The sequence below is a fragment of the Leopardus geoffroyi genome, chromosome D1 (genome assembly GCF_018350155.1).
Source record: "Leopardus geoffroyi isolate Oge1 chromosome D1, O.geoffroyi_Oge1_pat1.0, whole genome shotgun sequence".
Classification (NCBI taxonomy): domain Eukaryota; kingdom Metazoa; phylum Chordata; class Mammalia; order Carnivora; family Felidae; genus Leopardus; species Leopardus geoffroyi.
Window position 1 is genome coordinate 75866682 of NC_059329.1, and position 16578 is coordinate 75883259.

Sequence of the window (16578 nt, forward strand, 5' to 3'; positions counted from 1 at the left end):
ACCAGTAAATCCAGTAGAACCAGTAAATCAAGGGCAAAAGTATCTCCAGACTTCTGATCAGCAATCCCGTTCCTGAATGCTGTGTGACCTTAAGCAGACCATTTAACCTGTCTGGATTTCAGATTACTCAGGGGCAGAGATGGCCCACACAAGCCTCTGCTGGGCCTCGTAGCTTCAGAGTTTTAGAGCTATGGGTATAGGGTGGGAAATGCATGGCGTGCTTTTACTGTTCTGGCTTTGTAGGTCTTGTGTGCATTTTGCTGTCCAAAAGTATCCAAGCCACATAACCCAGGCTCTGATTTGGTTCAGTTCACTTGAAACAAGGCCAACTGTAATGGTTCAGGCAAGCCACATTCAGTTTGGGGTTGACTCTGGAAGTCAAGAAATCTTCTTTTGGATTGCTATTCTTTTGGCCTTGCTATTGCTATTTACCAAGTGAGAGGAGTTAATTGCAGAGAAAAATAATTACCTCCACTGAAGCCTGCCAGATATGCTGTTCTCCGCCTGCGGCCCTAAGCTTGCACTAGGATATTGCTGAAGGCAGTGTCAGTAAGTCTGTGTGTACAAGCTAGAGAGAAGAAAAAAAGTTCCCCCAACTTGGCCTCCAGTATAATTTGCCCCTACTACCCGTGTCATGGGACTAAAGTTACTTACCCCTTTAGAACATTAGGCCACTAGGTTGGAGCATGAGAGGTGTCTGCTAACATCTGAACGTATTAACAATGAAAGCCGTTATTGGCCATGAACACCATAAACTGATTTCTTATGGGCCATGGGCCAGAGAAGTCGTGGGTGGAGAAGATCTGTAACCCTAAGCATTGCTAAGGAAGGTGGATGTGAGTGATGGTATAAGGATAGCCTCAGAAAAGCAGGAGCCTTCTAAGAGAGAAGAGGGCTGGACAGGCAAGCAAGGAACTGTGTGGGTTCAGAGGAGGGAGGAGGGGCATCCAGTGGCGGCGGGCAGGGAAACGAGGAAAAGGTCCATGGAGAGACATTGTCTGAGCTGATCCTGGCGATGTGGGTAGGCAGAAATGAGAAGCGTCCTAAACAAAGGGAACTGCGTGGGCAGAGACTCTGAGGCAGATGAGTGCAATGAAGGGCATGCTCGAGAGAGAAGTGCGGGATTCAGAATGTGATAGGAGCGCATAAAGGAAGAGCTGGAGGTCGGGAGGTTTATGGGAACACAGTGTGGAGACACCTGGGTGGCGGGCTGAACTGTTGGTCGGATATCTTGTGGGCAGGTAGCTTCTGCCGACTGCTGATCGAAGTTGAGCTCGCTTCTTGGGTGGTAAGTGCAAGCCGTTTAGTGCACGTGGAAAGTTACTCCCCAGCCTCCCACTCTCAGACCACAGGGGACAGCGAGTGTGGGGGTAGAACATTCCACTCGTGGTCAGGAAAGCTGTGCCCAATTAAAGGTCTCTGATGTCTCCACGGGCATATTTACATCTTTCACAAAGTTGTCGAGAGATTCCTAAGAAAATGTCATTAAAGAATCTAGTTCCCAGAAAGAGAAGTCAGCTGGGATACTTAGTCCAAGAAAAGACCATGTTTTAAAGTTGTATGAAAACAATTAAAATGTCTCCCCCGGCTGGGGACAGGAAGGGGCGCGAAGAGGGTGTGAAGATGGTTCTAAGTCAAAGGTACCAGTCAGGAACGAAAAAGAGGACACCGCTTGCTTGTCATTTTGTACACATGGTAGCAATCGAAAGAAGAATCCCTGTTTCAGTAGATGTATCTTCTAGACAAGTGCTCTACTACAAGTAGATCTAGAATGAATTTGCTATGGCCAGCAGCCAGCCTCCCGTGTTGATAATAATCGGCTCATCTTTGTGCATACACAAGTGAGAGTTGCTAGCAGGGTACGAAATAGATGTGCAACACAATCTCAACCCTGAAGGAATATGTTAGAAAAAAAGAAAGGAGTAAAATGTGCTGGAATGGAACAGGTACCAGGTTGCCTCTGGGTAATAGAATTATGAGTCACATAGATAATGGCAGTGAGTATGTTTTTTTAAACACTTCTCTGTACTTGAAAACTTTTATTTAGTAATCATGTGTTATTTTCATAGGGGAGAAAGGTATTTAGAGGTTGTAGAAAAAAAAAATGTGCTAAAAGAGAAGAGACTCCCTTAGCAAATTATTTTATTTGACTCTGTCACCAAATGAGGAAAAGTTGGGTCCAGGCGAGATTAAGCTGCCTATAATGTTGAGTTTCTCTTCCTCTCTCCTTCTTAGACTCCATAGTAGCCGGTTGTGCAGTTCACCTTTTTTTTTTTTTTTTTCTTTTTAAACAGTTCACGGATCCTCGCTCTCCTTGGTTTCCAGCACGTCTTCAATTTATTCTACGGTGAGTATAAATCAATGCTGTATGCATTGCTATGATCATGAGAACTGGGGCTCCTTTATCAAGTGTATCAAGAATAAAATATAAAGTCATTTCTCCTAGAGAAAGCGTTTCCATCATAAGGGAATCATTTAATAGGGAACAAGATTTGAAATTCACAAACAGCTGTTGATCATAATGTATCAACCAGTAAGTCAGGAGCTCACTTTGTTAAAGTGGCATTGTGCTTTGGGTGGTAACTAGTTAGAATGTGTGAAAAGCCTTGGCCACCTGCTGGTAGCCTTAGAAAAGAAAGGCCTTAAATAACAGTCTTCTGTCTGCCTCAGTTTCTTTATCTGTGAAGTGGAATGAATAGCAGCCCCTACTGTGAGGGAGATGACCTTTCACGACAGTATAAATTCCTTGAGGGCAAGGACTTTTTCTGTATAGCTCTGTGCATGACTATTTATCTTAAAATTTTTAACTTGGGAATTCCTACAGGAAAAAAATCATTTTACTAATTAAGAATTGGAAATCCTGTAGCCCTTAATTCCATGGAGGACAGATATTTTAATAAGTCAGTTTTTGGTAACGCCAGGCTCCTGGGCTAGAGACCTCGCGGGACAAACTGTCTATGGCCCCTTGTAAGTTTAAAGGCCATGCTGGAGTCAAGTTAAAGAGACCAGACCCTAACTGCTCTTCCTTAGGCCGACAGCAAGCACAAACAGACTTGAGTGAGCGCTGACATGCTCTCATTTGAAGGACCTAGAAAGGATCTTTTCTGCTCCGACCCACCTTGCCACCTCCAAACACCTCGTTCCTCAGCCGGTCACCTTGTCCGAAATTTCATCACAGAGTCCTCACTTTCGTTAGGAAGAGGGATTGCCGAAGCCACTACCTACTAAGAAAGCCATAGACATGACCTTCTAAATCTCAACTAGTACATACATGAAGTCCTGTCTTCTAGAGGGCAACTCTGCGCCATGGGTGCCAAGATAGTACTTTCAAACCTAGATTTACTGCTTTGACAGGATTTACTGGCCCTGTGTGGATGTGAGGCTCTGGGCTACACCCCAAGGATGTGGTGCGGGTGGGCAGAGGAGCCTGCTGCTGAAGGAGGAAGCCAGACGCACCCAAGGACACCTTGGGACCTGGGACTCTAGTTCCATAGGGTGGGTGCAGAGTGGCTACCACAGGCATCGCCATCCCCAAGCCCCTTGTTTTCCCAGCGGAGTGCCCGGGGTTTCCCGTCAGCGCGGAGCAGGAAGGTTCTTCTCAGAAGAGTGAGAAATGGGGGCCAGCCTGCACCGGCCAGCCTTGGAGGGAAAGAGCATGAATTCCCCCCGCTGTGAGAATTCGGACCTAGGAAGCCATCACTTGCGTTTCCTGGCTGCACTGCTTTCGTGCAGCCCGCTGGAGGCTCTTAGCATCCAAGGCCTTTCGGTCGCTCTTGCTCTGGGTGTGTGGACAGGAAGCTGATGTTTTCATGAAATTTCAAATTATGCTGAGTTGATAAAAATTCACACATTACCAAAGACCTAATAATAAGTTTCAACTTCGTGTGTAACTTCATGTGTAACTAGACAAGAGCCCCGAGGCCTAATCTACCTCAGGACCTTTCTCATTATATGACTTTGTACAAATTATGTCATTATTCCGGGTAGTTGTCAGTTTGTCCTTGCTGTCAGGAAGCCAGTGGTCTCAGGGGAGGTGCCCACAACTTCTGACATTCCACCAAGTCATTGATCAAAGGTTCCCCTATACTGTCCTCTACATGTGCCTTCTCTGAGCATATAGGTTACTTTTGCAGACTTAAAAAAAAAAAAAAATAAGTCTAACATTTGCCTGTTTCCACGCCAGAGTAGTCTGCGAATTCCAAACTGTATCTGACTACGTTGCTGCCACCAAGCGTGGACATGTGGTCCCTCATCTCTTATCAGCCACTTGGTAATAATAGAATTCTGAGACTCAGACACCTTGGCAAATGTTAAAGCGAACAAGTTCTCGTTCTAAAAAGAGATTGTTGGAGTTTTGTAAGTTGCCACCAACCCAGACCAAAGAGTCTGTTTAAGAGCTGAGTGTTGTTGAAGGCTCTTATTGGATGATAATAGGTTTTTCCCTGAAATCTCTGTAATTCTTGGATATTCAAGAATGCTCATTCTGGCTGAAAATTGCCTGTGATTTTAATTATAAAGGAAAGAAAAGGCAACAGTTGCTGAGCAACTGCCATGAAGAAGTCATGGAGTAGACTTTGCCTTGAAAATGGAAGGTGCTACATCTGGCATTAGACCGGCTTTCTTGGCCGGTAGAGGGCAGGAACTGCTAAATGGAGGGAGGCTCCTAGCTTCACTTAAGAGCTCCCAGAGCAGCAGCTGGGGGTAAGATTAAGAACAGGGGTCCAACCCTGAGACAGTGGGCAGAGTGACAGTGGCAGAGGTACGGGGAAGGGGGGGAGTATTAGGCCCGTGGATAGGAGTGTTTAGAAGTGGGGCTCATCCTATATGGATGGTTCACCCTGCTGACCGACCTCCGTCAGCCGCCCAAATGTTAGATAGCTGTGACATTCTCACTGTTAACTTTGTCCTTTGGGTCAGACTCAAAAGTCAGGGACCTTATTTCTGGAAGGCCTCCATAAGAATGTAGCTGTAGTAAAAAAGCAGGAGAATGTGTTTGTTAAGATCCTAGACTCGAGAACCAGACTACCTTGGGTCCAGTCCCACCTCTCCCTCTTAATAGCTGTGACCATGGGCAAATTATTCAACCTCCCTGTGCCTCGGTTTCCTCATTTGTGAAATGTAAGTGAATAATGTTAGTACCTAACCAAAGGGTTGTTATGAAGACTAAAAAGTAGAAAGGGCTTAGAACAGTCTCTGGCACGCGATAAGCATCCCGTAAATGCTACTTACTACCAGACTGTAAGCAACATGCGGTGAAGGACTTGGTCATGCTCACAGCTGTATCCCAGGTTCTTCAAACAGTGCCTGGCACATAGTAGGATATCAGCAAATATTTGATAGGTGTTGGTAGTGGGCATGAATGGATGAACAGATAAACAAAGAGGGACGGGTGAATATTCCCAGAGAGGGAAGAGGAAGTCCTGAGGACACCTCCCAGCATTTTCCTGAAAGTGTTTCTTAGATGAGAGTGTCCAGCTGTGTGACTTCAGGCAAGATAACCTAACCTCTCTGTGCCTCAGAAGGAATACAGACCTACTCTGTGGGGTTACTGCCAGAATTAAACGATTTGGCCCCCGTGTTCCTAAAACCCAGCTGCTGCTGTTCGAAGCCAGCTGGAGGAAGGACCCTCCTGGAGAGGATCAGGAGTCAGGGCAATGGGGTGAGGAACAGGGCGAAGGGAGACCAGACAGGAAACAGCCCCCACCTGCCCCAGCCGATGGGTGTAGAGTCTCCAGGGTCTAATGAATCATACCGGTAGTTCTGCATTCTGAACTAATATAAAAGTAGACACCAGAGTCAGATGCTGATATTTTAATAATGGGTTTATCACTGGTGAAATTTGCTTAAGACACACATCTAGCACCCAAGGACAAAACAGTTCTTATTGATTTTCACTCGCCTACCTGGCTCCCAAGTCACTGCTCCAACCCTGGGGAAGTGCAAATGGAGGGGTGGAGAGAAGGTGGGAACACTTCCAACATTGCCCAGAATGGGTGGGGAGGGGAGGTCTTCCTTTCTGGGCCCCTGTGAGAACCCAAGGAGAGTGAAAGAAAGGTTCCCCCTGCTGCAGGTTCCCCCTATAGGAGGAGAGAGGTAGTCTTATGGTCCCTGGCTAGCAGGTGGCTGTGTCACCGCAGACACAGGGCCCTGGATGGAAGATTCTGCCAGTCAAGGGCCCACGGGCTTCACCTTTACTTCCCAGAGTAGCAGGAAACTGGGAGACTTGAGTTGGGGCAGCAGGAAGGTGAAGGCCCATTCTTCCTCAGAACCTGGGGACTCGGCAGACAGGCTGATGGGGCTCCCAGCTTCCCTCACTTGGGAGGCAGTGCCCCGGAAACAGGAGAGGGAGGAATGACATGGGCAGTTACCCCGTGAACAGTCCTTTTCCCCCAGCTAGGATTGCCAGATTAAATACAGAACGCCCGGTTAAATTAGAAATTCAGATTGACAACAAATAATTTCGGGGGTGCCTGGGTGGCTCAGTGGGTTAAGCGTCCAACTTCAGCTCAGGTCATGATCTCACGACTCATGAGTTGGAGCCCTGCATCGGGCTCTGTGCTGACAGCTCAGAGCCTAGAGCCTGCTTTGGATTCTGTGTCTCCCTCTCTCTGCCCCTCCCTCCCTCCCCCCTCCTTCCTCTTCCTCCTCCTTCTCCTTCTTCTTTTTCTTCTTCTCCTCCTCTTCCTCCTCCTCTCTCAAAAATAAACATTAAAAAAAAAAAAAACCAAATAACCTTTTAATATAAATTGTCCCCAGTGTAGCATGGGATATACTTATTTTTATTTGCTAAATCTGGCATCCCTACCCTGGCTCATCCCCTTCTCATCACACCTTCTCCTGAGCACCCAAACTTATTATCTCCACACGGGAGCAGAGGGGCTCCTCACAACCAAAATCACAACCAAAAGTCTTCCTAATTTCTTAAAATAATATGTCGTTTGTATTTGGCCGTTCTGATTGGTCAAATTAACTGAACCAGTTTATCCAGAAAAATAACACCAGGAACAAAACTCATAACTTCGGGACTTCTGTAAGCGTCCAAATGTGCTATTCCCCACAGGCTGCATTGCGCTGTTCTTTGTTCCTCAACTGGTCTAATTTCCCTTATGATTTCTTTACAGCCAGAAGAAAAATGCCAGTCAGAGGTAAGGAACAGTTTGCCGGCTGGATTTCCTCTGTCACTATTATCTGTTGCTTCACCCAGCTCCAGCTGGGAATGGACGCTTTGAGCAAGTAACTCTGTCCCTTGCCGTCTTTAGATTCGCAAGCTGCGGCGGGAGCTGGATGCCTCACAGGAAAAGGTTTCAGCTTTGACCACCCAGCTGACAGCAAATGTGAGTACAGATACAGGGTGGTAGCCATGGGAGGGGGGGCAGCCACTGCTCCCTTCCGACGTTTCCTCACGGCCGCCTGCCCCCGAGCACCATGGAAGCAGTACAGTGTGAAGGGCAGGAGCTTTGAGCATCGTGAGTGTAAACGTCCGCTCCGGCACTTTCTGGCTCTGTGCTTCGGGAAGCTTCTTTCACCTCTGAGCCTGCACGTGCCCCTCTGTGTGTGCAGTGGCGGATGGTGATACTTAGCAATCTGGGTCGTCAGGTGATCAGTTCTAGAATCTATTAAGTGGTCAGAAAAGTTCATTTCCCTTTTCTTCCTCTTTCTGAAAATGTTCATCTTCAGGATTAAAAAAAAAAAAAAAAAGCGAAGGCTCCAGATAAATAGCTGACTGTTCTGTAATTACAATATGCACAATTACGTGTTCAGGAAGGGCTGCCAACCAGCATTCAATTCAACAACTGTTTATGTGCCAACTATGCCCCGGGCACTGTGGGTTCAACAGCAGAGCAGACACCATCACTGTCATCTTCGTGTACTTTGGTACAGCAGAGAGACAAAACACTTTTCTATAATAGGCTAACTGTTAAGAGAGAGAGGCAGAAGGCTGTGGGAACATGTAGGAGGCGCACAGAACTCAGTCTGGTGGTGCGGGGGGGGAGGTCAGGAAGGGCTTCTTGGAGGAGGTGACCTGAGGGATGCTGTATAGGGGAGGATGCATGGGGAGGGCAGCGTTCTACCCAATGTACACATACATGTATTTGTGCAAACGCCCAAGGGGAAGTCTTGGTGCATTTAGAAAGTATAAGTAAGCTCATTGTAATTAGAATCTATGGCTTGGATATGGGGCAGTGGTGCGGGTGGAGGGGAGAAGGAAGTCAGGAAGAGGCAGCAAAGAAAAGCAAGGGGCAGGTCACATCACACTGGCTCCCGGCTGTTAGGGGGAGAGTTTGGGTTTCCTACTGAATCTGTGTGTTTGAAGCAGAGCAGTGTGGTGGTTCGATTTGCTCCTCATGAAGCTTCCTGACTATGGCATGGTTATGGAATTAAGGGGTCCGAGTGGAGGCAGAGACCTCTGGTCTGCAAAGGAGCCCTGCTGAAGAGCTATGAGCCAGGGAGGGCTGAAGTTTAGCAGGCAGAGCCTGCAGTTTTAGGAGGCACTGAGATGTTCCTGAAGCAAGGCTTCCTGCGGGAGCGCGTGGGCCAATCTGAGACCACAGATGCATGTGTGGGAGCCTGTCCCAAAGCAGCCTGCACAACCCCATAGTATGCTGGTAAGATGAAAAGCAACTTCAAAAGGTTGTCTTCCTTGGACCAGGAAGCTGAGTCAGTACTCCAAGCAATCATTTGCCTGGAGTTTTTGCCCAGGTAATGCCTGGCTTGAGCCTGAGTCAACTGAAGGAAACTATTTCTCTTAAAATCTGCACATGAAATGCTTCATGTGGTACTTGACCTTAATTAAAAGCTCAGTAACTGATAACTTCTGTCACCATTGTTCATTCTCCTGAGTTCTCTCACATTTCTGGGAGTGTTTGAATTTTTTTAAACCCTCATGTACCAGGCCACTGTGTGTTTCGTTATCCTCCTTTGTTTTCTTTTCTGCTTCCACCGTCAGTAACGCTATCAAAAGAACATCAAAGATTGAGATCTGAATTTTGTAGCTTAGAACTTATTTAAAAGAAAAAAACAACCCAGAGATGGTCCGTGGGTTAGTCTTCATGTGGGTACCATTCGAATCCAAAACCAAATCCCAAACTCAATGAGGCAATCTGGATATAATCCGAATGTGAGATTTAATAGCAAGCCCCATCTCAGGTGAGTTTTGGAGCTACTCCCCTGGTTAAGGATTACTGCTCTCAATTGGCGCCCCCTACATATCAAAAAATAGATGAATTGACTTATCAGAAAACTTAATTCCTCCAGTGGCCTTGTGCTGCCCAAAGGGCCTTACGCTGGGCCATTTGGAACTCTGCCCTCTGCTCCAGAAGACTCAGGGTGAGGTCTCTTACATCATCGTTATTATTCCAAAAGTGTGTTTTGCTCCTCACAAAAGCCATTGAAATCCAGTATTGTTTCAAAGTAAATATTTAGTCTTACCACACACCACCGGCAGCCCTAACGTGTTTTATTGTCTGCCATCTTTCTCACAGGCCAAGCTGTATTTGTTTTTCTAGGCCAAACTACTCAAAGCCACCTTCTCTGGGTGTTTTTATTCCACTCGTGTTTGTTTTCCTGGGAATGTGAGAATGGCACTTGGTAAGAAGGCTGTTGTGTGGCTTTGAACCAGGCTCGGGACGGCCTCTCGGCCTGTGTTTTCACAGTTGCTCGTGACCTAAAGTCAGTCCTTTCTCTCGACAGCAAAATGCAAACCTCTAGCTCTTCAGAGCAAACACGGCTTCTTCTTGAGTTTGCAAAAACACTTCTCAATAGCTAGTCTTCTTGGGTTAGGTTTTTGTCTTTAACTGAACGGAAAGTGCGAGTGCCTACAAGTAGAGGCCTGGGTAGCAATCAAAGAATTAAGATAAATGGAAATTCAGTCCTTTAAATTTAACCTTGGCGTTCCTTTGAAATGGCAAGGTTAACAGCCATTTCTTTTCACCGTCTTTGCCCTGGCCCTGTTTCCTTCATCCACTGTGTAAACTGTCTTAAATTGATTGGCTTTGCCATATTCTCCCCGCAAGCTGAAGCGTATCTCTTGATTTCAAACTGCATCGACGTTTTCTCAATTTTTAATGATGAGATGGCAATGCATTCAGAAAGAAACTGACTAGGGGTGCCTGGGTGGCTCAGTCAGTTGAGCGTCCGACTTCGGCTCAGGTCATGATCTCATGGTCCGTGAGTTCAAGCCCCACATCGGGCTCTGCTGACCGCTCAGAGCCTGGAGCCTGTTTCGGATTCTGTGTCTCCCTCTCTCTCTGACCCTCCCCCGTTCATGCTCTGTCTCTCTCTGTCTCAAAAATAAATAAACGTTAAAAAAAAATTAAAAAAAAAAAGAAAGAAACTGACTAATCCACTTAATATTTTTATTATAAGCGGTCCTGCTCCCTGATAACTCCTACAGCTGTTAGAGAAAAGACCCAACAGTTTATGCTGGATATGTCTTCTCCTCACCTGTCCCTGCTTGATGAAGTCTAGTGACCAAGAGCTCTGACTTCTCTCCCATCTCTCCTCTTTCAAGTGACATGTCTGCTGACCCTCTCCACAACCCAGGACAGTGTCCCACCCCTGGTTGTTACCTCACTTTTATTCTTCACTGAGCACCTCGGTCCTATGTTCCTCTAGAATGTTACATATGTGATCAGATCTTACTTCTCCCTCCTCCCCAGACTCCCACTTCCTCTGCCTCCTGTATCTTCCCACCCCTCTCCTAGAGCCCTTTCTTGATCTCTCCCCACCTGTGTTCTCATCCTATTTTTTATTGTTTTCCCAGCCCCAAACCTCTTCCTTCCCCCCAAAGTGTCCATTCATTCCTGTGTTTTGCAATTCCATAACAGTACAGACCATTTTTCACCTGTGTTGTTTCACTTAAGGCTTACGATAACCCTGGGAGGAAAACAGACATCGCCCCCATTTTATAGATGGAGAAACAGCAGTCAGTAGGATCAGCTCACTTGTCCATTCTTTATTCTTGGTTTTAACCATATTATCAGGATCCTCAGTCAACCAACCGATATTTCACCTGCTGCTGTACAGAGGAAGGAAGAAGCTTCATGTTAGGACACAGCTTGCATCTTACCCTTGAAGAAGGTTGCAGAGAAAGGGGCAGACAGAAAAACATCGCATTTCTCAATTCTAAGATACATGTTTTTTTCCCTACATTTTTAACATGTCAGAAAGTGGGATACGTATTTTTCAAGATGTCCTAGCACTATAGAGAATAGTGGTGTGTCTGATGTCGTGTTCTAACAGAAGCGTATAAAAGTAGAGAGGGGCCTTGGGGGAAAGTCCTTACTCCTTGGAGGAACAGGGGAAGGTTTCTCCAAGGAGGTAGCAGATGGGCCTTTCGGTGACTTTTTATTAACCAGGATTATAACAAGCAAAATAATGCCAACTGCTTTGTTCATCCATTTGTTTTTTTTTGTTTTGTTTTTTTTAACGTTTTATTTATTTAAAAAAAAAATTTTTTTTTCAACGTTTATTTATTTTTGGGACAGAGAGAGACAGAGCCTGAACGGGGGAGGGGCAGAGAGAGAGGGAGACACAGAATCAGAAACAGGCTCCAGGCTCTGAGCCATCAGCCCAGAGCCTGACGCGGGGCTCGAACTCACGGACCGCGAGATCGTGACCTGGCTGAAGTCGGACGCTTAACCGACTGCGCCACCCAGGCGCCCCATGTTTTATTTATTTTTGAGACAGAGAGAGACAGAGCATGAACGGGGGAGGGTCAGAGAGAGAGGGAGACACAGAATCCAAAACAGGCTCCAGGCTCTGAGCTGTCAGCACAGAGCCCGACGCGGGGCTCGAACTCACAGACCGCGAGATCGTGACCTGAGCTGAAGTCGGACGCTTAACCGACTGAGCCACCCAGGCGCCCCTTTGTTCCTCCATGTGTACAAACATGCTTGATATGAGCCTCTCCTGTGAGCTTGGCATTTAGTGAACAAAAGTGCCGTATAGAGCAGAGGAGCTAGAAATGAAGCAGCAGTCACAGGAGTGCATGTGTCTCTGACGGTGACACCATAATGCACATAGGTCAGCAGTCCACGTGCTTTTGAGGGTGAACGTGAGAGAGCCGTCATGAAGGCGTGAGCTTACATCTCTTGAGAAGGTTGTGTAAAAATTAGGGAGACAGCAGGGAAAGCACATATGAAGGCCCTGAGGTGGGAAGCAGCATGGGATTTTTGAGGATGTGAAAAGCTGGAGTGACTGGATCCCAAAGAGAGATGGAGACTGGGGCTCCAAGGGCTGAAGAATTAGGTGGGGGCTAACTCACATGGCCCCGGTGAGGATTGCAGTCCTTAAGACCCAGCACCCAATAGGCTCTCTTGCCTTGCAGGGTGATCTAACTGAGGTGGTGTCTTTTCTCCTCCAGGCTCACCTGGTGGCAGCCTTTGAACAGAGTCTTGGAAACATGACAATCAGGCTCCAGAGTTTGACCATGACGGCTGAGCAAAAGGTAAGGCAAGAAAGGGTGCCTCCCTCCTCCCTGCTTGGGATGAACAGCAAACCTAAGAATAATACTCTCTTTGGTTCCAGAGAGTAGTAGAGATTTTAGTGCACTTGAACTATGGGAATTGAATCGTGAAGAGTAGGTGTGTTGAGTGCAAAAGTGACCTAAACGAAGGGGCGGCCCCAGCACCCGTGACCCATCTCACAGTCCTATTTCTACGGCTTCTGTGTGCTTATGTGCCCGTTGAAGATTGATGCAACCTAAATACATGGGACAGAGGTTTTGTGGAACTCCTTCCTTCCCTCCCTGCCTGTGCTGAAACCAAGTCACACTTCTTTTGAGCTCAGTCCAGAATGATGGTAGGGTGACCGGTATTTTTTTCTGTTCCCCAGGATTCAGAGCTGAATGAGTTAAGAAAAACCATCGAGCTGCTAAAGAAACAGAACGCAGCTGCTCAGGCTGCCATTAATGGAGTAATTAACACACCAGAGCTCAACTGCAAAGGTAAAGGAAGGAGAGCAGCCTTCTAGACCAACAACCTGCCTGCCCTTAGGAGCCCTCCCCTGACAACACGCGCTGCAGTCTCCCTGCCCCAGGGTGTGTGTCCACGTCAGTCAGTCAGGTCCTGGGAGGCAAACACTTTGAATCCAGTAACTCCAGGCCTCCGGGAAGGTAGCTCTTCTGGCTCAGCCTCTTCCCTGCTGTGTCTCAAAAACGGAAGAAAATACGTTTTATCGGCAAAGTGGCGAAGTGTTTCGCTTTGCCTGTGTCCTTATGCCTGAAGCCCTTAACCTCAGTCGTGATCTGGTATTTCCATATTGACTCGGGCTACCCTGAAGTAGGCATCTCTTGTTTGTCCAGGAAAATCTTCCCGAGCGAATTGCTTCATCCGCGTGTGTCTTACTTGTGGGGAGAAATGGAGTTGTGAGGCGGAGTTACCCTCCACCTCCCACAACGGTGGCCTTAGTGGTCATGGTAGAAGTAACGATGATAGCTAGCATTTATGGAACACGCGCTGTGTTCTAAGGCCCTCCGCTCAGTGTTTTCAATTATTATCTCGTTTGCTTCCGCAACAACTTTATGAGTGCAGTGCTGGTCCTCTCTGCATCGGGCTGCTTGAGTCACTTCCAGAGTATAAGATGCAGAAGTGGGACTGGAACCCAGGTCTCTCCGACTCTGACACCAGTGCTCTTAGATTTTGTTCTGTGCTTGTGCAGAAAACTGGCTGCAAATTTTATTTCGGTGTCACTGCTCTTTCAGACAGTGTGATTTCTGGCATCACCGTTGTTTCAGCTGTCAGGCCTCCTGAAGAGTAATGACAGGATCGAAATGGGAGGGATTGGCAAGAGCCGGCCAGCCCGAGGAAGCGCAAGGGGCATTCCAGGAAGAGGGAATAGCACACGTTAGGGGCCCGAGATGAGATGGGCTCGACATCTCCAAGGAGCCAAAAGAAGGCTCGTGAAGCAGGAGCGTACAGAGCAGAATGGGGCTCGGGGTGGCCTGACAATACAGGTGACTTGTCACGGTTCAGAAACAGGATTGGGTGCCTGTCTCAAGCTTGAGAGAGCTGGTGTTAGGGGGGGATTGTCTTGAAGCCTCCCCTGACTTCCGTTTGATGAAGCGGATAGAATGGGCCCTCATTGAATTGACTAAAGGGGGCGTAACTTCCACCTGCTCACGGATCTTCAAACCAGCTGCTGAGAGCAGAAGGTGGTGTCTAATGGGAAATACTCGGGTGTGTGTGGATTCAGGTATAAAAGCCATTCCCTGGGACAAAGGACTGGGCTCCAGGCAGCAGCTGCTGATCTCCTGCCTTGGGTCTCCAGGAAATGGTACCTCCCAGTCTGCAGACCTCCGCATCCGCAGACAGCACTCCTCTGACAGCGTCTCCAGCATCAACAGTGCCACCAGCCACTCCAGTGTGGGCAGCAACATAGAGAGTGACTCGAAGAAGAAGAAGAGGAAGAATTGGGTGAGTGTGCATCCCAAGACTTCCGTGGGTCCTAGCAGACCAGTGCCCCCCCCCCCCCCCGCCCCAGAAAGAGCCCAGGCTCGCTCTTAACTTCAGAGCATAGGCCTTTGAGAGTGGGTCCAAAGAAGCCTATGGATAGGTTTCTACCAAATTCAGTGCTGTGCTCAGCCAAACACCAGGACTTACGAAACCACCACCACCTTGTAGTTTTTCTGTTTCATGAGACTTTACGTGGCACACTCATCTTCCATTTCATATACATGTTATGTCGTCATCATCCCATGCTATAGCCACAGAGTTCCAGGCACTAGAGCAAGGGTACTCTGCAGTGGTTTCTTCTTAGCTATTCTGGGGTGGAGGGTGTGTGTTACCAGTTATCCCGTCATCATTGATAATCCTTATCTGCTTACTGACACAATTGACTGCTGTGACCGCGTTAAACCAACTTTTCTCTAAACAATTTTTGACCGCGTCCTGTAAGTAAAAGTGTCATGGTGTAGGGGCGCCCTGGTGACTCAGTCCGTTAAGCATCCACTCTTGGTTTTGGCTCAGGTCATGATCTCACAGTTAGTGATTTGGAGCCCTGTGTCAGGCTCTGCACTGACAGTGAGGAGCCTGCTTGAGATATTCTCTCTCTCTCTCTCTCTCTCTCTCTCTTTCTCTCCCTCCAAGAAAGAAAGAAACATTAAAAAAAAAAAAGTGTCACAATTTAGATGTTAGGAGTTAGGACAAGGTTTTAAACTGGAGAGTTGTACTTCAAAATAGCGAGTTTGATAGACCCAGTTTCCAATACATTGTTTCTCCATGTTTCCATAATCCCAATGAACTGCTTGAATTTCTTTGCTGTGGTGTCTGGAGCAGTTTTTTTCCCATTCTCCTGGAAATATTTCACACGCCCACCATTTTTTTTTTAAGTAAGCTCTACCCCCACCATGGGGCTTGAACTCACCATCCTGAGATCAAGAGTTGCACAATCCACTGACTGAGCCAGCCAGGAGCCCCCTACCCACCCAGTTTTGGTTGTGTGGAGGCTGTGGAGTTCTGAGACATTTGCTGCCCCCTGTCTTCAGCACAGGGATACCCCAGATTGATCTGAAGGGGGCTAGTGCTCAAAGGGCCCCATCTGTCAGTGCTGACCGCATCATGTGTTCAGAGTAGCTTCAACGTCCTCATTCATCCCACATACTTCTCCCTCATTTCGTGTTATCTTGGATGGGTGGCGAGGTCTACCAATAGAGGAGTTGAGGTTTAAGTGATTTCGGTTATTGATCGCTTGCGCTGGGAGACTGTAAGGCCGGTTCAGTGCAACCCTCTCCTAATGATTAAATTTTTTCTTTGTTACTAATGGCTTTCAGTCAACTCCTTCGCCGTACCTTTTAGAGGATTAACGTATGTTGCTGTTTCTAATATATTGTTGGTAACTATGTTCTGACTTGATTGTCAAGGTGATGAGAGAGAGTTCTTTTCTATGAAAAACAGTGTATATCCATTTTCTCCAATTCAAAAAATAAAACATATTTATTTGCTTTAAGACAGTTCCAGGTTATCGGTAGAATTGGGGAGGATGGATAATTGACACTCTCAGATCATCCCAAAGCTTAATTCTGTCTGATCTTTGCAATCTCCTCTTCCACCTGGCCTTTTACCACAGGGAGAGGCAAGGATTTAGGTTGATGGCTTGTGTACTAGATCCTTCTGTTTCTATAACTGGAAATACGGTGAAAAGCAGGAAATGGGAACTTGATCAACCACACGCTGGACATGCCACTCGCTATGGATGAAATCCTGATGGGTAAAAAAAAATCCCATTAATTATTTCAGAATGGCCTGTTTCTGAATTCTTTAATGGCTAAGAAAACCTCCAGGATGTTTTCAGAAGGAAAGAAGGATTTTAGGAAAAAGGAAATCCCTTTTTTAAAAGACCTTTTTTTTAAGACAAAACTTAACTTTTCGGCTCTAGAAAATACGTGCTTGTGGTTTTCAGAGAAGACCCTGCACTTTAACTCTTGATTCTCATTAGAATAAATACTCTCATTGGACTTTTCAGATCCGTCGCATGATGTGGAGAATTTGTGAGGTACCAGTTCCCTGTACCCAATATGGCTAATGAATTTCTCACAAATACCCACTGTTTGAGTAGTAAGCGAGGTGGCTAGTTCCCTGC

The 16578-nt window shown here is 46.9% G+C and overlaps 1 protein-coding gene across 29 annotated transcripts in view; it reads left to right on the forward strand.

Annotated features, from left to right (window-relative positions):
* The window catches only part of NAV2 (neuron navigator 2), a 740939-nt gene that overhangs the window by 687389 nt on the left and 36972 nt on the right, over positions 1-16578 (forward strand). For 18 of the 29 annotated variants that reach the window (XR_006714126.1, XM_045484757.1, XM_045484759.1 and 15 more), the window contains 6 exons: positions 2295-2347; positions 7122-7145; positions 7260-7334; positions 12365-12448; positions 12835-12946; positions 14194-14414. Coding sequence is in view for 28 of the 29 variants with exons in the window: in XM_045484757.1 (XP_045340713.1) it covers positions 2295-2347; positions 7122-7145; positions 7260-7334; positions 12365-12448; positions 12835-12946; positions 14194-14414 (569 nt within the window). In the remaining variant the exon portion in view is untranslated. The remainder of the gene's footprint in view (positions 1-2294; positions 2348-7121; positions 7146-7259; positions 7335-12364; positions 12449-12834; positions 12947-14193; positions 14415-16578) is intronic. The other 11 variants (XM_045484753.1, XM_045484755.1, XM_045484766.1 and 8 more) reach the window with 1 other exon arrangement.